Source organism: Cervus elaphus, chromosome 20, assembly GCF_910594005.1.
Source record: "Cervus elaphus chromosome 20, mCerEla1.1, whole genome shotgun sequence".
Taxonomy (NCBI): domain Eukaryota; kingdom Metazoa; phylum Chordata; class Mammalia; order Artiodactyla; family Cervidae; genus Cervus; species Cervus elaphus.
The window spans coordinates 121501583-121524304 of record NC_057834.1 but is presented as its reverse complement, the minus strand read 5'-3'; the positions used below and the strand labels follow the sequence as shown (position 1 = coordinate 121524304).

The following is a 22722-nucleotide window of genomic DNA, read 5'->3' as shown; positions in this document are numbered from 1 at the left end:
CCTGAAGGCCAGGCCTGTTATGGGGCTGTGACTCTAGCAGGAGGATCACTTCTCACTCCTGAGGCTGAGTTTCAGTGGCAACAGGGATGTGTTGTGCAGGCTGAGCAGAGGCTATGAGGGAGGTAGCCCAGCTTGGGGCCCCTGCAGTATTGGGCTGTTGACTGGACCATCATTGGAACCAAAGCCATGTTGCCTCCCTAAAGTTTTCTTAGAGACCTATATACGGACTTTGGTTTGGGGTTTTTTTTTTTTCAGGTTCCTGGTCTAGAAACCTTGAAATTGTGTTCTACATTTCTGCATTGTTGAGCAAGTTACACACATCTTAATTTTCTCTTGAACTCCAATCCTTTCCCTTTTCCTTACTCAAAAGTCATGTTTGGTAAATTGTTGAATCGGTTTCTTCAGCTTTCCCTTTTCATAGTTCCTCAGTTATTTGATTGTAGCAAATAGTGATCTTCGTAAGACAGGTTAAATCTTAGATCATCCTTGAGTCATAACTCGCACATCAAATGTCACCAAATTTTGTGTGGCGCTAGTGGTAAAGAACCTGCCCTGCCAATGCAGGAGACATAAGAGAAACAGGTTTGGTCCCTGGGTTGGGAAGATCTGGAGGAGGGCATGGCAACCCATTCCGATATTGCCTGGAGAATGCCATGGACAGAGGAGCTTGGCGGGTTGCAGTCCAAGGGTTGAAAAGAGCTGGCAACTGAGCAGAAAGCACAACTGCTGCTCTGGTCACTGTTCTGCATCCTACTTTGCGCTTCTGTTTTCTCTAACACAACCGCAGCTCTCTGATCATTTTTTTAAACTTCTCTTGGATATGAACCATTTTTAATGGTCTTTATTAAATTTTGTTACAATACTGCTTTTAAATAGCACTCCCTTCCATGCCATATCTTTGCCTCTATTTTTTTCCTTATTTGGCATAACTTTTGTTTATTTGCTTATCTTATTTTGCCCCCTCTATTAAAATATATCTGGGGAAACAGGTAATGTTTACTGCTGCATCTCTAGTACCTGGAAAGAGGCACAGCAATATACCATTCAAATATGTACTTTAAGGAGTTCTAAAGAAAAGGTTTTGTCTAATTTAAAGTGGTTGAAAAGTACTTGTCTTAAATGAGCTGCAAATCTAAATTGGTTGTTCAACTTGGCTAATTACAGACTTCTGTAATGCAGACTTCTGACGAAGCAGTCGGAAAAGGTGGACCACTAAGACCAACCCTATAAAAGTTTTAAAACCGTTGACTCTGGGAAGACTTAACCCTGCCTTCCCACCCAGTCATCTGACAACCTGGTCATTAGCTGATTGCTCTGAGAGCTGTGTGTTGGGCATGGCACAGCAACAAAAGAGCCTTTGCATCTACATCTCCACTGCTTTCCCTGATGAGCATTCAACCTGAAGCAAGACTCCCTCTCTCAATCCTGTAAAACACTTCCGGGTGCCTTCTGAGTGAATGGTGACCACAGGTGCCTTTTCTGGACAGTACAGGTTTGTCAGCCAAGGCTGAGAAAAGTTCAGTATCCCATCACTCAGCAGGAAAGTAGTACCCAGCATTGTAATCCTGTCAACAATGCCAGAGGCTGATGTCCTCGAGCTCTCCCTACATTCTTCATGCCTTCCATTTTTGAGTTTTGGCGTTTGTTTTCCTTTGGCTTTAACATTCAGCTTTGGCATTCACCAATTGCTTAGAAGGCAGGAATCTTAGAGGAACTCAGTTTAGCAGCAACTCTAGTATTTGGTGGGGCTGTTTTCCAAAGGCCCCCCTTTATTCCCATCAGCTGAGTGCCCCAGCCCCACCACAGAGATGGACCTGCAGTTTTCGCCCCTTAAATTGTCCTTTCTCGCTGTTTGGTGGGAACAGAGAAGGGCTTGTTCAGATCCTGCAAGTCTAGGCTGGGTGCCTTCACATCTCAGTGTCAGCTTCCAGGGCAGACCCTCAAACCCTCTTTTTTTCCCCAAACCCTTATCTTTAGCCCACTTCAGAGTATGCCAGTTCAGTTTTAAGCAATTTTAATTGCACAAATAATAATACATTCTCATTGTAAACAAATTGAACATAACAGATAAAGTACCCAGTACACACTTTGGCCCCTCTTCAGGGTGAGGTTATCAGAATAAGGTATATCCTAAACATGTTTTTATGTGATCCTGGGGGCAGCAGCAGCATTCCCTTGGAAAACTACTAGAAATAGCAAATTCTTAACCTCTCTCCCAGACTTGAATCAAATGCTGGGGGTGGTACCCAAGACTTTTTAACCAGCCCTTCAGTGATAACTGATGCTCCCTCAAGTTTAAGAACTGGCCTAGCCCCAAATCGCAGCGGAAATAAACCGTGCACCTGGGCTCTAGTCCTCTGTGCCTCGCCCTTGCGCCCTAGCTTCACCTCCAAGCCAACGTGGAAGCATCCCCTACCCTGATTCAGGCCCTTCTGCCATCAGGGGCGGTCCCTAGGTGCCCGGGCTTAGGGCACGTGGGAATGCTGCTCTAATAGCTCCGCAGGGCCCGCAAAGTGGGCCGGGGCGGGCCTGGGGGAGGCAGCTGGACGGCCCACCCCCCCTGGTTGGCTCAGGGCTCCTGGGTCTCGTCCCCAGACCCTGACGCCTCCTCCTCGATGCGGTCCGCTGCCTCGACGTCGCCGCCCTCTTCGACCCGGAAGCGCAGCAGATGCGGGGTCCGGGGGGCGCGGACGCGGCCGAAGTTCCGAAGGCTGATGGCTGGCGAGGGAGCGCCTACGCCCAGGAAGCGGCCGAGCAGTGGGGTCTGCGCGGTCACAGGCCGGGCTGGCCCAGGTGACGCCTCCACCTGCAGGCTCTGCTCAGGGTCGTCGCTCATGCTGCGGACAGGCAGGAGGGCTGTGTGAGCAAGCCTCTGACAGCAGGGGGACCGGGAGGGACCGAGTCCTGGGCGCCCGGAGGGTGGGCGGGGAACTGGAGCCTGGCTACTGACTCAGGTCCTGCCTTGGCCGGCGTGGACTACTCACCGCAGGTTGAAGGTGGAGCCCAGGAAGGAAGGCCGCAGCGACTCGGCCACCGTGGCCACTGTGTAGGGCGGCTGCGCCGAGTCCTCATCCCAGTAGGCGTCCTTCTCCGTGGGAGGCAGGTTCTGGTACATGTCATCCACGGAGAGCAGGGATACCTGGGGGCAGCAGGTCACAAGAATCCCCTTCTCTCTGCGAACCCGGACTGAGAGCTGGCAAGGAGGGAGAGCCCGACTTCCAGAGAGCTGCCACCAGACCCTGAATCACCTGCAAGTTGCGGTCTATAAGCTGGTTGGTTTCAAAGTCGTCATCATCCTCACCAAAGGGATTAATGATCTGTTCTGCCACCTGCAGGTGGTAAGAGAGTGTTTTCTGCGCTCAGAGCCCTACTTTCTAACCCCAAAGTGTGGGTGGGTCCTCGGTCCATATCTCCACCCCCTGAAGTGCCCACCTTGAGCCAGCCAGCATAGAAGAAGAACTGCAGCAGAGTGGTGAGAGGCACATACATGTCCAGATCGCCTACAGCTGGCCCTGGTTCCAGAGGCTCCCGAGGTTTGGCAGCACCTGCCACTGGCTCCACGAACTGGCGGCCCACCAAGGAGAGGGCAAAGAAGGAGTATACCGCTATGGTCACCACCTGGAGGAGGGGATGCCAGGCTGAGTGGGACAGGTTAAAATGCTGTCTGCCCCGAGGGTCAGTGGTAGCTCTAACAAGTAATTAAAATATGTAGCGGGGACTTCCCTGGGGGTGAGGTCCCAATGTAGGGGGCCCAGGTTCCATCCCTGGTCAGGGAACTAGATCTCACATTGCTGCACCTTGAGTTCGCATGCGCCAACTAAAGCTCCCCCGTGCTGCAAAGAAGACCCAACCCAGCCAAATAAATAAATATTTTAAAAAATAAAAAATAAATACAACATGTAGCAAGGTGTGGCAGCACCAAGTCGGAGGGGATCATCTTAGTGAGGGTCCAGGGAGGCTTTGAGGATGAGCCCTTGGCTATTTAGTGTCTCACTGGACTGAACTGCCGCCCCTGGGCAGGTACCATCTCTAGTTCTCGGTGTCACACACAGCACAGGACACACAGTAGGCACTGGGGCTGGGGAGGTGAGAGGCAGTTACTTGGGTGTAGACGAGGGGGATGCTGATCCAGTCATAGTGGAAGAGCATGCTGCACTTGGCCCGGTACTTGTTCAGCTCCTGGTGGAACAGCACGAAGAGGAAGTCAGTGGAGACAGAAAGGAAGAAAGGAGAAGGGGACGGGGAGTCCAGTACACATTTAGGCCTGGGCTAGGTCTCATTCTGCTTTCAGAGGTGTTGTCAGGCTGGGGTGCCTGTGATGGAAGGCAGTTTAGCACAGTGACTGCAAGGACAGACCCTGGAGCCAGAAGCTCTGAGGATGAATCTCAGCTCCACTAACTAGCTGTGTGACTTGGGCAAGTTTTTTTTCCGCTCCTTGCCTAGTTTCCTCACTTCCTCACACTTGCCGCGCTACATAATCGACCCCATGTAGGTGTTAAGCACTGAAATTATGATTGCAGTATGCAAAACTAGGGGGAGGAGGGCAGATGGGCCCTGTCCTAGGCTGACTCACTTCCAGGAGCAGGCAGAGAGCAATGTCATCACGGATTCGCCCGTCCCTCCGGGCCTGGGCCGCCAGATTGGTGAACCAGACGCAAGGAATCCAGTACTTATTGAAGTCAGATTTCAGGCTCTCAAACTTTTTCCTCTCTTCCTGGGACATGAAACCTGCAGGGATGAAGAGAAAGGAATGAAGTCTCATCCTTGGCCTCCAGGACTCAACGCTCTGGGGCCCTGGAGCTCCCCCTGGTGGTCAAATCTCCCCGCCTAGGAGACCCTCGGGGCAGGTCCGGCCCAGTCCCTCCCAGGGCTCCCTGAGCGCGGCACCTGCGTCCACCACGTGCTCCATGGTGGGAAAGCGCTTGAGCACGCGCGTGCTGACAGAGCGCAGCACCAGCACCGACGCTAGGTTGGCGTAGCGAATGAGGGTGCGGCGCAGCAGACGGCCACGCTGGTCCACGCCGTGCACGGTGGCCGAGATGACGCACATCAGCTGGTCCGGCAGCGGGATGCTTGTGTACTGGGCCCACCAGCGGTTCACCACCATGGTCACGTAGAAACCTGGTCGCCGCCGTGGGTAGTGGGGACGGGAAGGGAAGACGGAGGGCTTGGAAGTCAGTGTGTCCTGCCCGCAACCAGAACGCCTGGTCCAAGCCAGGTGGAACCAAGGCAGGGGGAAGGACGCATTGACTCCGGCACCCTGCCTCGCTTGTCGGAGGGACAACCTCATCCTCTGATTACGCCCTGATGGACCAAACCAGGCAGGGAGAAAGAAGACTGCAGACCTCCTCAGGCACAAGAGACGTGATGGTTCAAGTCCGACAGTGGTTAACTATGAGCCCTGCTTCCCAAGAGGGTGAGGAGGGAGGTGTCACCTCTCTCCAGTTCTGCTGCAGGACCCAGCGGGGTGTGAGGCCAGCAGCAGGCTGGGGCTGTGTTTGGAGTGAGGGTCGGGCTGGTGATAGGCAGGGCCCAGTCCTCTGGGAATCCTGGACCCGGCACACAGCTCCCTTGTCTGCTGAGCCTGCTCTGGTTGACCTCCAGATGTGCCGCTGGGCTAATGCTGACCCTCAGAGCTAGCACCCCAGCCCAAAGGTCAGGAAAGATGGCTAGGGGGCTGCAAGGGAGAACCCCTTGTGCTTTGAACTTACCCAGTACAAAGGACAAGGGGATGAGGTCCGCAGAGCGGTTGCAGTATCGGGCCACCTGAGCATACACGTGCTTCTGCTCCTGGGTCAGCAGCAGCCTGGGGAAGGTCAGGTGGGGCCTGGGTTAGAGGGAGATGAGCAACCTAGTCCCCTGCAGGCCAGCCCTGAGACCCTGCCCTCACCCTCGCACCGGTAGGTGACGCTGAGCAGAGCATACAGGGCGATGAAGAGGAGGAACTCCTTGTAGAGGAGCTTGTAGATGCTTCCCCGCCAACGGAGAAGCAGACCAGAGAAGCCTCCGAAGCGGGCCTCCGCCACTTTGAGGGTGTAGGAGACGGTCATGGTGCTGGCAGCCTGGGGCAGAAGGTCGTGAGAGCCCTTGGAGCTGTCCTTCTCCCCCCACGAACCTTCTCCTTAGCCTGCCTTCTCATCACCCAGCTTAGGTCCCCAGGTAACCTCCCACAACTCTGGTCACCCCCCGACCCCAGCCTTCATCCGGTCAGTAGACCAATGGGAGGAAGCAGACAAGCAGACAGAGAACACCCCCAGCCCCCTAGGACTCAGTGGCACGTGGGTCAAACCAGGATGAGATGGGGCAGAGGGGAGCTTAGATCTACATCCTCTCCTGCCTGAGGCTGCCCCAAGCTCCTCTTCCACTTGCAGGACTAGGAGGAACCCCTGAACTGCTGAGGACAGGAGACTCAACTGTAGCCCAGCCCCACACACTGTGGGGTCTTGCTCTCGAGGCTGATAGTTGGTCTCTCAAGGCACAGGGCACTCTGACCCCCACCCCACACCTACCTACCTGCTCTGGACAGCAGCCTGTGCCGAGGAAGGGGAACTGAGCTAGCCTTCACCCCACAACACTTAAGTACCTCCTGGGTCCATAAAGTTTGGCCGGACTGAGGTTATCATTGATGGATTGAGGCTGTCACCCGGCTTCCCCTGGTGCTGGGAACTGGCTGTGTCTTCCTGTGCCTGCAGGGCTGGGCTGGCCGTTGAGTGCTATAAATGCCTCTGCATTGACCCCACAGCTCACACCATGTCCTTGGAACCAAGGTGACAGAAATGACTGTCCCACGCTCCAGGTGAGAAGACAGATGCATGATAAAGTGTTATAACAGCTGCTGATGGCAGGGCACTGACAAGTGACAGGCACTGTGCCAGAGGACCACTCCATCAAACCTCTGGCCTGTCCTGGGAAGCCTCCTCCCCACGCTGTGAGCTGCTTCTCCCTGCAAGTGGTTCCTGAAGAGGAAGCAGGGAGGGGGGGTTAGGAACATAAGTTTGCGAGGCCGACACACCTGGGGTTGAATTCTGCTGCTCTGTGGCTTTGTCCAAGATACCTAATCTCTCTGGACTTCAGTTTGCTCCTCTGTAAAACAGTATCAATAACTCCTTCCTCACAAGGCAGTGGAGACTATTCAGAGCAAGAATGCCCGGAGCCGGGAGCACGCAGGCATTTATCCTGGGCGACTGTCACCAGGAAAAGCCAGTCTTTTCCCTTTGGTTTCCACCTAGAGGTCCACTGTTGCTTCTCAGAACCTGGAAATCCTGCAGAGACTGAGAGTCAGAGCCCTATCCCCCGAGGCCTGGCCGGCCTGTCCCCAAGCCAAACAGTGCCAGGTCCTGGCTTTTAACGTGGATATGAGGCCTATGAGATGCCCCCACTTCCACCTGCTGTCATCAGCCTCTGACCTCACTCCCTTTGACTGCTCCTTTGAGGTCCTCTCTCGAATCAGTTAGTCATACTGCCCTAAAATCTTCTACAAAGAGGTTTCCCCTCCAACCCACAAGACTTTGGACAGGATTACATCTAATTCAGCTCAATAAAGCTGAGGACTTGAACCCAGGGAGGCTTTTCTTTTCTCTATTTTATTAAAATATTTTTTTAAATTAGACTACAGTTGATTTACAATGTTGTGTTTGTTTCTGCTATACAGCCAAGTGAATCATTTATGCATATGCATATATCCACTTTTATTTAGATTATTTTCCCATATAGGCCATTACAGAGTACTGAGCTCCCTGTGCTATACAGCAGGACCTTATTAGTTATCTACTTTGTACACAGTGATGTATATTTATCAGTCTCAATCTCCCAGTTTATATCCCTCCCCCTCCCCCCCATAACTATAAGTTTGTTTTCTACATCTGTGATTCTATTTCTGTTTTGCAAATAAGTTCTTTTATACTATTTTTTTTAGATTCCATATAGAAGTGATATAATACATTTGTCTTTCTCTGACTTCACTCAGCATGAGAATCTCTAGGTCCATCCATGTCATTATTTCATCTTTTATGGCTAAGTAATATTCCATTGTGTGTGTGTATATATATATATATATATCACATCTTCTTTATTCATTCTTCTAATGAACATTTAGGTTCCTTCCATGTCTTAACTATTGTAAACAGTGCTGCTGTGAACACTGGGGTGCATGTATCGTTTAACCTGAAAGATATCTGGTCCCTCTCCCCACTTTTTATAAGAAACTCCCTGAATGAGCAAGGTCTGAGAGCCAACTCATGGCCTGATGAGTTATGTTCTCCTTCCCAGGCTCAGGTGAGGTGTCCATATGTAGAAAGAACAGGACTTTGTGTGTGTTTGTCCTGGAGGTCTGGAAAACCCACGAGCTGACCTGCAAAAGGGCAAGATACCAGTTCTGGGGACTTAACCCGCATGGCCCTGCAGCGCCTTCCCACGCTCTGATCTGTGGCTTTCCTAGAACGTTGTGGACTGCTTCTCTTAAAGAGTCTCTGCTACCTGGGGAGCTCAGGCCCTGACGTCCTGTCACTTCTCTGACAGTGCTTCCAACTGGCTGCGTTTCAGTCCTTAGCTCCCATCCCCATCTGAGGCTCTCTCACATCTGCCTGTGACCCAACTCTCTGGATCTCTGGCCTGTGAATTTCCCACAGAGCCATGGGTAAAGGTGCAGAACCTGAAGCCTTGCCCCGGGAGGGAGCAGTCCCCAGGCCCCACCCAGCCCCTCCTTCCTGAGTCACTTTATCTCCCTTCCCAGTTGCTGACAGGTCCCTTTGGTTTATGGTCAAGGAGAGGGAACCACTCCACCTGTAAATCATTTTCCCCACCCTTCTTTACCCTCCCCTAGCTCTTGCCCCTCCCTCTCTTCTGGTCCTAACCACCAGTGCCCCCTCCCCTCCTCACAGCTGAGAGCTGATATATGGCTTGGCAGTTTATTGCATGCAGTCTGGAGCCAGACTGCCTAGATAATTTTTTTTTAAGATCATGTTTTATATATTTATTTATTTTGTTGTTCAGTTGCTAAGTCGTATCCAACTGTTTGCGACCCCTTGGACTGCATCACAAGAGGCTTCCCTGTCCTTCACTGTCTCCCAGAGTTTGCTCAAACTCTTGTCCATTGAGTCAATATTTATTTATGTATTTGGCTGCACCGGGTGTTAGTTGCAGCATGCGGGATCTTCAGTTGCAAAATGTGAATTCTCAGTTGTAATATATAGGGTCTAGTTCCCTGACCAGGAATCAAACCCAGGCCCTGTGCATTGGGAGCACAGAATCTTAGCCACTGAACCACCAGGGAAGTCCCTGCCCATATGTTTAAATCCAGACTCCACAGTAAACTACCTTTGTGACCTGTTCTTAAGCAAACTGTTTAACCTCTGGCCTTAATTTCCCTGTGGGGGAACAAAGATAATACCTATCTCACAGAGTTGTTGTGACTATTAAATGAATTAGTATTTATGCAGTGCTTGGTAAGCACGAAATGCTCCTGTAGCTATTAACTTTCTCCTTTCTGGTATGGCTCTTTTACTTCCACCTCTGCCCCTGCCAAGGACACCTGAGATCTCCTTGTTGCTGAATCCAGTAGGCCTCTCCTGAGTCTTCGCCTTACTTGGTATCTTTCACTTTTTAAAAAAATTTTATGTATTTACTTGGCCACACAGACATGTGGGATCTTAGTTCCCTGACCAGGAATCAAACCTGTGTCCCCTTCATTGGAAGTGCAGAGTTTTAACCATTGGATCCCCAGAGAAGTGCTACATCTATCTTTCTTGAAAGACTCCCTTGACCTCCGTGACCTGATACTGTCAAGAGATTCTGATTCTAAGCTGCCAGGGGGTAGGCATTTGGGATAGGTATTCAACTAGGAGCAGCAGGCCTGAGAGCATCCTCTGGGGGATGGAGACTCAGAGAGCTAAGAAAGACCTCAGCTTGGTCAGAGGTTGTGAGCGTCTTGTGGGGAGGAGAAAGGGCACTAGTAAAAGGGACTGAGAGATGAGTAGAGTAGGAGGACAGATGCAAGGACAGAGAACTGACTCCCAGAAAAGTCAGGCAGGGGAATTCCCTGGCAGTCCAGTGGTTACATTTCCACTGCAGGGGGCACAGATTTGATCCCTGATTGGGGAACTAAGATCCTGCATGCCATGCGGCCAAAGAATAATAAAAGTAAAAAAGTCATGCAGTGGTGAACAGTGGAGTCAGGCATCTTGGATTCAGATCTTGGCTCTGCCCCTTAACCTTGGGCAAGAGGCTTAGCCCCATGAACCTCAGTTTCCTCATCTGTGAAATGGGTATAATATTCCCATGACATCATAAGGTTGCTGTGAGCAGTCCAGAAAATAAATGCTTAGCCCTGTGCCTGGTTTGTGGCAGTGTATAAGATCCATTAATGGCAGCTTATGTGACACTGAGGGAGGAGGCAGAGTAGGCTGGCAGACCCTTCAGTTACAGCATCCAGGAGAATGTCCTCCTGATGCCTGGGCTCCCAGAGGAGGGCGCCAGAACCTTGTTAACTTTCCAAAGGGAGGAGACAGTGATGGGTAACAGACTATGTCACCCCAAAATGTGCCACTTTGGCATATTGGTTACTTTGAGCTAAATAGGCACTTGATAAATTGCAAATGCAGGGAGAGTCTTTCTCTGAACTCACCTTATCTGACTAAAGAGGGAGCCTCCAAAGAAACTCAATCATCACAAGTCCCCTTCCTGGGAGTTTCATCTCATATCACAGGAATTCTGTATCACATCCAGACCAACTTTGTCATAAACTATCAAATCTCCCATCCATTCTTCTAAAGGCCCATACCTCTTTCCTGTAAAATATTTACTCTCCCCTAAGAGGCCTACATTCCCCTACCCCTTTCTCTATTCAGTTGGTATTTAAACCTTAATTCTAAGCCACATGGAGGAATTACTCATTTTCCCCTGGAATATCCCCCATGTATGGGCTTCCCATACTGTGCATGGAGTTCTCAAGGCAAGAGTACTGAAGGCAAGAATACTGAAGTGGTTTGCCATTCCCTTCTCCAGTGGACCACATTTTGTCAGAACTCTCCACCATGATCCGTCCGTCTTGAGTGGCCCTACATGGCATAACTCATAACTTCATTGAGTTAGACAAGGCTGTGGTCCATGTGATCAGTTTGATTAGTTTTCTGTGATTGTGGTTTTCATTCTGTCTGTCCTCTGGGTAAGGATAAGAGGCTTATGAAAGCTTCCTGATGGGGGAGACTGACTGTGGAGGAAACTGGGTCTTGTTCTGATGGGCGGGGCTGTGCTCAGTAAATCTTTAATCCAATTTTCTGTTGATTGGCAGCATTGTGTTCCTTCCCTATTTTTTGACCTGAGACCAAACTATGGTGGAGGTAAGGAAGAAAATGGCAACCTCCTTCAAAAGGTCCCAGGCATGCATTGCCGCACTCAGTGCTCCCGACCCTGCAACAGGCCACGGACCCACGCCTCCACTGGAGACTCCAGGACACTCAAAGGCAAGTCTGGGTCAGTCTCTTGTGGGGTCACTGCTCCCTTCTCTTGGGTCCTGGTGCATGCAGGGTTTTGTTTGTGCCCTTCAAGAGTCTGTTTCCCCAGTCCTATGTAAGTTCTGGCAGCTCTGTGGTGGGGTTAATGACAACCTCCTCCAAGAGGGCTTATGCCACACCCAGGTCTGCTGCACCCAGAGCCCCTGCCCCTGCAGGGCCACTGCTGACCCGTACCTCCACAGGAGACACTGAGACACTCAAGGCAGGTCTGGTTCAGTCTGTGTGGGGTCTCCTAGTGTGCACAAAGTTTTGTTTGAGCCCTCCAAGCATCTCTGGTGGGTATGGGGTTTGATTCTAAATGTGATTTTGCCCCTCCTACCATCTTGCTGGGGCTTCTCCTTTGCCCTCAGATGTGGGGTATCTTTTTTTTTTTTTAGTGGGATCCAACATTCTCCTGTCAATGAGTGAAAAAGTTGGCTTAAAACTCGACATTCAGAAAACTAAGATCATGGTATCTGGTCCCATCATTTCATGGAAAATAGATGGGGAAACAATGGAAATAGTGAGAGACTTTATTTTTTTGGTCTCCAAAATCACTGCAGATGGTGACTGCAGCCTTGAAATTAAAAGACACTTGCTCCTTGGAAGAAAAGCTATGACCAACCTAGACAGCATATTAAAAAGTGGAGACATTACTTTGCTGACAAAGGTCCATCTAGTCAAAGCTATGGTTTTTCCACTAGTCATGTATGGATGTGAGAGTTGGACTATAAAGAAAGCTGAGTGCTGAAGAATTGATGCTTTTGAAGTGTGGTGTTGGAGAAGACTCTTGAGAGTCCCTTGGACTGCAAGATCCAACCAGTCAATCTTAAAAGAAATCAGTCCTGAATATTAATTGGGAAGACTGCTGAAGCTGAAATTCCAATACTTTGTCCACCTGAGACCCATTGGAAGAGACCCTGATGCTGGAAAAGATTGAAGGCAGGAGAAGGGGACGACAGAGGATGAGATTGTTGGATGGCCTCACCGACTCAATGGACATGAGTTTGAGCAAGCTCCAGGAGTTGGTGAAGGACAGGGAAGCCTGGCATACTGTAGTCTGTGGGGTTGCAAAGAGTCGGACACGACTGAACGACTGAATTGATGGGCTTCCCAGGCGGCGCTAATGGTAAAAGAACCCACCTGCCAATGCAGGAGATGTAAAAGACCCAGTTCAATCCTTGGTCAGGAAGATCCCCTGGAGAAGGGCATGGCAACCCACTCCAGTATTCTTGCCTGGAGAATCCGATGGACAGAGGAGCCTGGTGGGCTACAGTTCATAGGGTCGTAAAGAGTTGGACACCACTGAAGTAACTAGCGTGCACATACATCCCGCATGTATACATAAGCTCTGCATGTTAATAAACTTACTTTTGGGGACTTCCTTGGTGATTCAGTTGTTAAGAATCGCCTTCCAATGCAGGAGACATGGGTTCGATCCCTGGTTGGGGGACTAAGATCCCACATGCCACAGGGCAACTAAACCTGTGTTCTGCAACTAGAGAAAAGCCCACACTGCAATGAAGACCTAGTTCAGCCAAAAAAAAAAAAAGTTTTTAATTAAAATAAAATAATCTTTTTAAAAAATACATAAACTTGCTTTTTGTTTTTCTGTACTTGTTGTTAATTTCTTTGTTGAAGAGTCCTGTTTGGGTTAGTTTCATGCGGGAATCCAACTTTAGATAGTGTAGTTAAGCCAGAAAAGATAAGAATGAGTAAGTCATAAGTAAAGACTAGGGGAAAAGTATTCCGGGTAGAGGGAATAAATGTGCAAAGGCTCAGAGGCAGGAACAGTTCTATTATGTGTGAGAAAGACAGAGAGAAGACCTCTCTGACTGGAGCATAGCAGCCAAGAGATTGTTTAGAGGTCGACAGGGCCTGACTATGGGGAACTTTATAGACCATCTCAAACCATCTCAAGGATTCTGAATTTCATTCTCAGACTAAAGGGACACCCCTGAAGAGTTACTTGTAAGAAATGCACCAAAAAAAAAAAAAAAAGAAAAGAAATGCACCAACTAATAAGATGATAATAATAAAGGAAACTCTGTGTGTGTGAGGGGGGCATGTGGGAGAGTATATGGCAACTCCGCACTATCTGCTCAATTTTTCTGAAAAATCTAAAACCATTCTTAAAAAAATAAAGCCTACCAATAAAAAATACAAAACTGAAAGTAAAGATCCCTGTATGAAAACCTAAGATGTGTAGAGTTTTGACTTCTGTTAACCCCCAGTACCTTAGAATGTGACTATATTTGGAGATAGGACCTTTAGAGGTAAGTAAGTTAAAATAAGGTCCTCAGGTAGACCCTAACCTTATCTGACTGATGTCTTTAAGAGAAGAAATGATTAGGACACAGAAAAAGATCATGTGGACTTCCCTGGTGGTTCAGACAAGATTCTACACTGCTACTGCAGTGGGCACAGGTTCAATCCCAAGGAGGGGAAAAAAGATCAGGTGAAGTCAAAGGGAGACTGCCATCTATAAACCAAGAGAGGGGCCTCAGAAGAAATCAACCTTGTCAATACCTCGATCTTGACCTTCCAGCCTCTGGAAGTGTGAGAAAATAAATTTCTGTTGTGTAAGTCACCTAGTCTGTAGTAATGTTGTTATGACAACCCTAGAAAACTCATACAAAGACATTTCACTTTAGTTTCCAAATACAAAATGGCAATATCGAATATGCTTTATCAAACTATACATCCTCAGCCCCATTTCCCCTGTGGATTTGCTTTTTCTGGCCTTACCTCTACCATCTCCCTATCTGGAAAATTGTTGATCTGTAGAATAAAGACCAAACTCCTGAGGATGGCACTTAAGCCCTTCCTGACCACCTCCCCCGCTCCCCCTCATTCATCTGAGCTACTAATATTTCTCCACTTTTCAGGCTGGTTTGGTTCTCCATTCAGGGGACATGGAAGACAAGGTTAGAGAAGTAGGCTTTTGTGGCCCTGGTGAGGGGTGGGATGAGATGGTCATATGGTGGGAAGATGAAATGGAGACCAGTAAGGTGCTGCAGCAGTAATCCCGACTTGAGAGACTGACTCATATTAGGGTGCTTGGGGAAGATGGAGTGAACTGCATAGATTTCAGAGATATTTGGGAGATAAACTGACAGGAATCGAGTACTAAATAAATATTTATTAAAAAAAAATATTTGTTGACTTTCCTGGCCACTCTTTCTAAAGTAAGCTCTTTTGTTACTCTCCTGTTTACTTCCTTCACAGCACTTTTCACAGCCTGCAATTACCTTGTTTATATTCTTGCCTATTTTCTGTTTCCATTAAGCAGAATGTAAACTAAATGAGGGCTGCAACCTTGACCAATGTTATACACACAGTGCTTGGGCACTGACCAAGTGCGCTCAGATCTTTGAGGACTGAATAGGTTAATAAGTGATTGGATGGTAAAGAGTGAGCACAGAGAGGTGAAAGGTCAAGGCCAGGAAGAAGCCTGTGATCCTGGGATCCAGAGGGTTTAAGACTCCACCTCTTTACCGCCTCACATGGGTCAGAATGGCCATCATTTAAAACTCTATATTAACAAATGCTGGAGAGGGTGTGGATAAAAGAGAACCACCTTAAACTGTTGGTGGGAATGTAACTTGGTGCAGCCACTATGGAAAACAGTATGGATATTCTTCGAAAAACTAAAAATAGAGTTGCCATGTGATCCAGCAATCCTACTCCTAGGTATATATTCAGAGAAAATTCTTTTTTCTTTTCTTTTTTTTTTTTTGCAGGTTCTTTTTTCTTTTTTTTAAAATATATTTTTGTCATTTATTTTTATTAGTTGGAGGCTAATTACTTTACAATATTGTAGTGGTTTTTGCCATACATTGACATGAATCAGCCATGGGTTTACATGTGTTCCCCATCCTGATCCCCCCTCCCACCTCCCTCCCCATCCCATCCCTCTGGGTCTTCCCAGTGCACCAGCCCTGAGCACTTGTCTCATGCATTCAACCTGGGTTGGCGATCTGTTTCACACTTGATAATATACATGTTTCAATGCTATTTTCTCAGATCATCCCACCCTCACCTTCTCCCACAGAGTCCAAAAGTCTGTTCTATACATCTGTGTCTCTTTTCCTGTCCTGCATATAGGGTTATCATTACCATCTTTTAAAATTCCATATATATGCGTTAGGATACTGTATTGGTATTTATCTTTCTGGCTTGCTTCACTCTGTATAGTGGGCTCTAGTTTCATCCATCTCATTAGAACTGATTCAAATGTATTCTCTTTAATGGCTGAGTAATATTCCATTGTGTATATGTACCATAGCTTTCTTAGCCATTCGTCTGCTGATGGGCGTCTAGGTTGCTTCCATGTCCTGGCTATCATAAACAGTGCTGCGATGAACATTGGGGTACACGTGTCTCTTTCAGATCTGGTTTCCTCGGTGTGTATTCCCAGGAATGGGATTGCTGGGTCATATGGCAGTTCTGTTTCCAGTTTTTTATGGAATCTCCATACTGTTCTCCATAGTGGCTGTACTAGTTTGCATTCCCACCAACAGTGTAAGAGGGTTCCCTTTTCTCCACCCCCTCTCCACAACCTCTCCACCCCCTCTCCACACCATTTATTGTTTGTAGACTTTTGGATAGCAGCCATTCTGACTGGCGTGTAGTGGTACCTCATTGTGGTTTTGATTTGCATTTCTCTGATAATGAGTGATGTTGAGCATCTTTTCATGTGTTATATTCAGAGAAAATTCTAATTCAAAAAGATACATGCACCTTAATGTTCACTGCAACACTATTTACAATAGCCAAGACATGGAAACAACATATATGTACATTGACAGATGAATGGAAAAAGATGTGGCACGTATATACAGTGGACTAGTACTCAGCCATAAAAACAATGAAATAATGCCATTTGCAGCAACATGGATGAATCTAGAAATTATCATTCCAAGTGAAGAGATTATCATACCAGAAAGAGAAAGACAAATACCATATAATATCATTTACATGTGGAATCTAAAATATGACGCAAACTAACCTATGAAACAGAAACAGGCTCACAGACATAGAAAACAGACTTGTGGTTGCCAAGAGGGGAGATGGATTGGGAGTTTGAGATTAGCAGATGCAAACTATTACACATAGAATGGATAAACAGTACGGCCCTACTGTATGGCGCAGGAAACTATATTGAATATCCTATGATAAACCATAATGGAAAAGAATATGAAAAAAGAATGGATATATTGTTATATGTGTAACTTAGTCACTTTGCTGTACAATAGAAATTATATAACATTGTAAATCAACTATACTTCAATAAAGTAAATAAATTTTAAAAAACTCCATCTCTCTGTCTCTGGCCCTGTGAAAGGTGGGCATGGACCAGAGGTTTAGGGGTTCAGATGGCCCCAGAACCACCTGCCCAATTGTCCTTTGCTAGATTTGAGAAAATATAAGTACTTCACTTTCTGGCCTCTGGCTATGGACGCAGGGCAGTGGATGTTTTCAGGGAAAGAGAATAGGCACCCCTCCAGAACATGAGATCTGCCCCTTAAGGGTGTGGGTGTAGGGGCAGAAGAAGATGTCACCTGGCCCGTTACAAAAGCCTTGAATGCCTGGCTGTTTGTTCTCAAGACTCAGCACACACACACACAAAAGACTCAGCAATTGGAGCTCAGGCCTCCACACTCCCCACTCCAGGCAAGCCCAGCCTGGAGTATGCAATTCCTCTCAGCCCCTAAAGGGGGCAGCACCGGCCTGGACCTGCGGTCTCTGGCCAAGAGCGTGGGACGAACGCAAATTCCCGCGCACTTAAAGGGTTGGTGACCAACTCGGGCAAAAGCGAGCGGCGTCCCTGATTCTGCCCTCTAGGTTGGAACGCTGGTCCATTTAGTTGCTGAGGAGACTCCCCATACGTCCAGGCACCCTCGGACTTCAGCATAAGCCCCCAAGAATGGGGGGCGAAAGGACCCCCCATTAGAGGGACTCTCAGTCACCAGGACGAGGTAGAAAGGCAAGGACAAAGCTGGCTCTTACATCCAGATGGCCACTCACATGGTGACTAGCAGTACGGCTGCGTCTTGAAGGCGGGAGCAGTAGGCTTGGCCTCGGGGTGCGCGGGTGGGAGGAGGAGCTTCTTGTTGACGTAAGGCCTGATGAGGGGCGTGGCTTCTCGGTGACTCGCATGAAGGGGGCGGGCTCTTAATGACTAGACGCCGGGGAGGGGGCAGGCGTTCATTGATAAAAACGCTGGGCTCCGTGGGGCGCGAGCGCCGCGTAGCAAATCCTGGCAGCGCCTCGCGCCGTCCCGGCCTGGCGGAACACAGAAATTAGCCCGGCCGGTGCTGCGCCGCACCGTCCGCATGGAGCCGGCGGCCGGCTTCCTGTCCCCGCGACCCTTCCCGCGTGCGGCCGCCCCGCCAGCGCCCCCAGCCGGACCCGGGCCGCCTGGAAGTCCCAAGCCTGGATCTGAGCCAGAGGTGCTGGCCGAGACTCCGGCACCGGACCCTGGGCGCCTCATCACCGACCCGCGGAGCGGCCGCACCTACTTCAAAGGCCGCCTGTTGGGCAAGGTGAGCTGGGGAGTGGTGCCAGCCAGGGTAGGGGAGCCTTGCCGACTTCTTTGCCCGCGCGGAGCGGGGCGGGGCCGCTTGGCCTCGGCATGGGGACGTCTGAGGGCCAGACCTGCCTGATGCCTTCTCCTCTTAGGGGGGCTTTGCCCGCTGCTATGAGGCCACTGACACAGAGACCGGCAGTGCCTACGCGGTCAAAGTCATCTCGCAGAGCCGCATTACCAAGCCGCATCAGCGTGAGAAGGTGAGCCAGGGCCCAGGCCCAGCGGGCGACGGGTGGGGTGGGGACGGTGACGAGGGAGCCCTTGACGGATGATAACCCCGCGCCACCACTGCAGATCCTAAACGAGATTGAGCTGCACCGCGGCCTGCAGCACCGCCACATCGTGCGTTTCTCGCACCACTTTGAGGATGCTGACAACATATACATTTTCCTGGAGCTCTGCAGCCGAAAGGTGAGGGATGGTGGAGGTGGGAGAGGGAGTAGGGACCTTAAGACCCAAAGTTGGAGTCCTGTTCTTCCTCGGCGAGCACACGGAGGGAGGGTCGGGGAGGGTGGACGAGGGGCTGAGGCCGCGGCTCTCTGCAGTCCCTGGCCCACATCTGGAAGGCCCGGCACACCCTGTTGGAGCCAGAGGTGCGCTACTACCTTCGGCAGATCCTTTCCGGACTCAAGTACTTGCACCAGCGGGGCATCTTGCACCGGGACCTCAAGCTAGGTGAGACTCCTGGGCCAACAGGATGGGGGGCTGTGGAGGCAGAGAAAAAGGTGTCTGACACACTTCTCCGCTCCTGTTCAGGAAATTTTTTTATCACTGAGAACATGGAACTGAAGATGGGCGATTTTGGACTGGCAACCCGGTTGGAGCCCCCAGAGCATAGGAAGAAGTGAGTGTTTGAGGAGGGGGGTGGCCACAGTCTGTGTGACACAGATGACGCGAGTGACAGACACTGAGTATATCTGTAGGAGGCACGATGATTGCCTGATGTGACCCTGTGATTGATGGGAGGGATGATGGGCTGTGTGTGTGTGTGTGTGTGTGTGTGTGTGTGTGTGTGTGTGTGTGTGCGTGTGTGAAGGTGGCAGTGGCAGCCTCGGTTCCTGGGAATGGTGGAGAGGCTGCTGGTCCTATGTGTGTCTGAGTCTCTAAGATGGATGGAGTGTAAGGATTCTTGAAGGTGTGTGACCAGTCCTATGTGTGAATGTGGATGGTGACATGAGCAGCGTGTGTGTGAGACAGACTGAGTGTGGAGATGGTGGCCATGACACCCTGTGTGTGTCAGAAAACCCTGTTGTGACCATGAGGACTGGGTGTGTAACACAGCATGTGTGGCAGTAATAGTGTGTAGTAAACACAGCAGTAGTGTTCACGGGGGATGTGACAGCTGATGTTAGTGTGTACGGCACAGACCATAGGAGGTGACAGCCTGTGGTGGGAGTAGGCGAAGGAGGAAGGGATCAATGATGGACCCTCTGTTGACCCGGAGGAGGGGGCTGGATTAGGGGTCAGGAACTCCCCCGTCCTGCAGAGTTGCTGAGCAGCTGGGCCAGGCGGGTGGGCAGGGACTCAGCTGCCATCCCCGGCTCCATTGTCTTGGAACAAACAGGAGTTCTCTGGCCTTTGGTGACAGGCAGCTGCTTTGTCTGGACTCTGAGTGGGGGCAGGGATGAGGGGCCAGCCAGGCTGCCTCTGAACCTTGCCCTCTCCTCCTTCCTATCCCCTGTCAGGACCATCTGTGGTACCCCCAACTATGTGGCCCCAGAAGTGCTGCAGAGACAGGGCCATGGCCCGGAGGCAGATGTGTGGTCCCTGGGCTGTGTCATGTGAGTGCCAGGGTCATGTGTACACAGAGGGTGGCCGGGGGACCTATGTTCCACTTTACTCCTGACCACCTTTTCTCTGCCCCACAGGTACACGCTGCTATGTGGGAGCCCCCCCTTTGAGACCGTTGACCTGAAGGAGACGTACCGCTGCATCAAGCAGGTTCACTACACGCTGCCTGCCAGCCTCTCACTGCCTGCCCGGCAGCTCCTGGCTGCCATCCTTCGAGCTTCACCCCAAGACCGCCCCTCAATTGACCAGATCCTGCGCCATGACTTCTTTACCAAGGTTTGTAGTGCCCCAGACACATCCAGTCTGCAGATTCTCCAGGGATTGAATTGGGAGCAGGTGACAGGACTCCTGGGCTGCTCTTTGCTCACACGCTCTCTCTCCTCAGGGCTACACCCCGGACCGGCTCCCTGTCAGCAGCTGTGTGACAGTCCCAGACCTGACACCCCTTAACCCAGCTAGGATTCTGTTTGTCAAAGTTACCAAGAGCCTCTTTGGGAGAAAGAAGAACAAGAGTAAGTCTGAGACATCAATGGATTTGAGGGTACAGAGCAGCAGGGGGCTTGTCACATACATGTGGGAGTGTGAGTGTAGGGTCCCTGGGGACCCCTGGGGATAGCATACATTACACAGGCACTTGGCTATGCCTAACTGTGTCATCTCTTCAGGAAGCAGGGGGTCTGGGCAGGATTCTGAGGGTTCTATCTCCCCACACCCTCCCAGATAAGAACCATCCAGAGGAGCGGGACGAGGTCTCCTGTTTGGTGAATGGCCTCACTCGGACGTCCATTGGCCATCAGGATGCCAGGCCCGAGGTGAGGTGCTCACGTGGACGGTGTTCCCCTGACTCACCCCCACCCTAGCAGCTGCAGGAAGCCTGGGATAAAAGAGGCTGGTGAAGCATCTAGCCTCGTGGTGGCCTAATTGGCTGTGTCTCATCGGTCAGGCGGGGTGACCTGGGGTGCCCTGGGTGCCAGGGCAGGGCGAGCCATGGACTCTCAAGGATTTGGATTTCGGGGCTTATCTCACTCCTTTTCCCTACCCAACCCTCCAGGCTCCAGCAGCTTCAGGTCCAGCCCCCCTCAGCCTGGTAGAGACAGCACCAGAAGACAGTTCACCCCGTGGGACACTGGCAAGCAGTGGAGATGGTGAGCTACCAGGAGGGTGAAGGGCGCTCGGAGGTTGCTGGGGCTGAGACCAAGCCCGGAGGGAAGGAGTGGGTGGAGAGGGAAGGAGAGTCATCGTCTAGGACTTGTGGGACTATTGCCTAATTCTCAGTGCCCTGTTCCCTTCAGGGTTTGAAGAAGGTCTGACTGTGGCCACAGTGGTGGAGTCAGCCCTCTGTGCTCTGAGAAACTGCCTGGCCTTCATGCCCCCAGGTGAGGCTGGGACCTGGTACATGTCAATGGTGGTGGGAGTTCTTTGAGTGGGAAGCCAGGAACAAGTCCTCATTCCTACCTCTTCTATGACAGCTGAACAGAACCCAGCTCCCCTGGCACAACCAGAACCTCTAGTGTGGGTCAGCAAGTGGGTTGACTACTCCAACAAGTTTGGCTTTGGGTATCAACTGTCCAGCCGCCGTGTGGCTGTGCTCTTCAACAATGGCACACACATGGCCCTGTCGGCCAACAGAAAGTAAGTGCTACGGTGGGGTGCCTTGTATCCAGGCCTCTGTATTCAACAGTGCAGAAACTTAGTGTGTGTTCCCGGGATCCCAGTCCTGCAGTCTCTGAGGAGGGGGTGTGGGTGCAGGGCTCCCTCTGACCTCTGTCTCTGTCTGCTTCCTCCAGGACTGTGCACTACAACCCCACCAACACTAAGCACTTCTCCTTCTCTGTGGGTGCCGTGCCTCGGGCTCTGCAGCCTCAGCTGGGTGTCCTGAAGTATTTCGCCTCCTACATGGAGCAGCGCCTAATGAAGGTTTGTGAACTGGGTCGGGGTGGGGGTGGGGTACATTCAGGACTAACACATCCCGATCCCCTCCTAGTCCCCTTTGGGGCTGGGTGGACAGTGGGGTGGGTTTTGAAGCTAGAAGCTGACCCTCTAAAGGAGACATGGATAGGGAGAGGACTGACTGGTGTCAGACGAGTGACCTGCCCCTGTTCCCAGGGTGGAGATCTGCCCAGTGTGGAAGAGGTGGAAGTACCTGTGCCCCCACTCCTGCTGCAGTGGGTCAAGACTGATCAGGCCCTACTCATGCTCTTTAGTGATGGCACCATCCAGGTAAGAGCTCCGCCTGGAGTTGGGGGTGAGGACTGGGAGGTCCCGGGTGCTGGGGAGGAAACGATCTGGGCGCGAGGCCCTGACCAGTGCCACCCTCCTGTGCACAGGTGAACTTCTACGGAGACCACACCAAGCTGATCCTCAGTGGCTGGGAGCCCCTCCTTGTGACTTTCGTGGCCCGCAATCGCAGTGCTTGTACTTACCTCGCTTCCCACCTTCAGCAGCTGGGCTGCTCTCCAGATCTGCGGCAGCGGCTTCACTATGCTCTGCGCCTGCTCCGGGACCGCTGCCCCGTCTAGGCCACAGTCTGCGGGCCCGGCCACCACTCAGGCCCTGAGGCCTGAGGTCTGTGCCTGTCAGGCCCTGGCCCTCGCCTTCGTGGCCCTCCCTGTTCCTTTGGTGCCTCACTGGGGGCTCCGGGCCGAATCCCCCAGGGAATCAGGGACCAGCTTTACTGGGGTTGGAGGCGGCCTCCCACCCCTTCTCCAAGAAAAGCCTGAGCCTTAGCCCCCCGCTAGGGGGCGTTATTTATGGACCACTTTTATTTATTGACATTTATTTATTGGGATGTGAGCCCCACGAAGGGCCTCCTTCTGGGATAATAAACCGTTTTTGCAGAACTCGAGGGCC

The 22722-nt window shown here is 50.9% G+C and overlaps 2 protein-coding genes across 4 annotated transcripts; one reads left to right on the top strand and one right to left on the bottom strand.

Annotated features, from left to right (window-relative positions):
- Positions 1-2536: 2536 nt before the first annotated feature.
- Positions 2537-6703, bottom strand: BEST4 (bestrophin 4). Of its 3 annotated transcripts, none has more exons than XM_043876792.1 (10): positions 6584-6703; positions 5899-6062; positions 5712-5806; positions 4888-5121; positions 4574-4728; positions 4102-4179; positions 3433-3618; positions 3249-3329; positions 2985-3139; positions 2537-2837 (listed from the first exon to the last, which is right to left on the bottom strand). In XM_043876792.1, exons 2-10 carry the CDS (start codon positions 6048-6050, stop codon positions 2570-2572), a joined length of 1404 nt encoding a protein of 467 aa, XP_043732727.1. In that variant the 5' UTR covers positions 6051-6062; positions 6584-6703; the 3' UTR covers positions 2537-2569. The 3 variants fall into 3 exon arrangements, with proteins under 3 accessions (XP_043732727.1, XP_043732726.1, XP_043732728.1); XM_043876791.1 differs by lacking the exon at positions 6584-6703 and adding an exon at positions 6514-6559; XM_043876793.1 differs by lacking the exon at positions 6584-6703 and adding an exon at positions 6510-6539.
- Positions 6704-17593: 10890 nt separating this feature from the next.
- Positions 17594-22712, top strand: PLK3 (polo like kinase 3). Its single transcript, XM_043877640.1, has 15 exons — positions 17594-18037; positions 18174-18281; positions 18376-18492; positions 18627-18756; positions 18838-18925; positions 19767-19862; positions 19950-20148; positions 20258-20384; positions 20593-20684; positions 20924-21017; positions 21165-21248; positions 21342-21504; positions 21660-21789; positions 21979-22092; positions 22200-22712. Exons 1-15 carry the CDS (start codon positions 17828-17830, stop codon positions 22389-22391), a joined length of 1944 nt encoding a protein of 647 aa, XP_043733575.1. The 5' UTR covers positions 17594-17827; the 3' UTR covers positions 22392-22712.
- Positions 22713-22722: the final 10 nt, after the last annotated feature.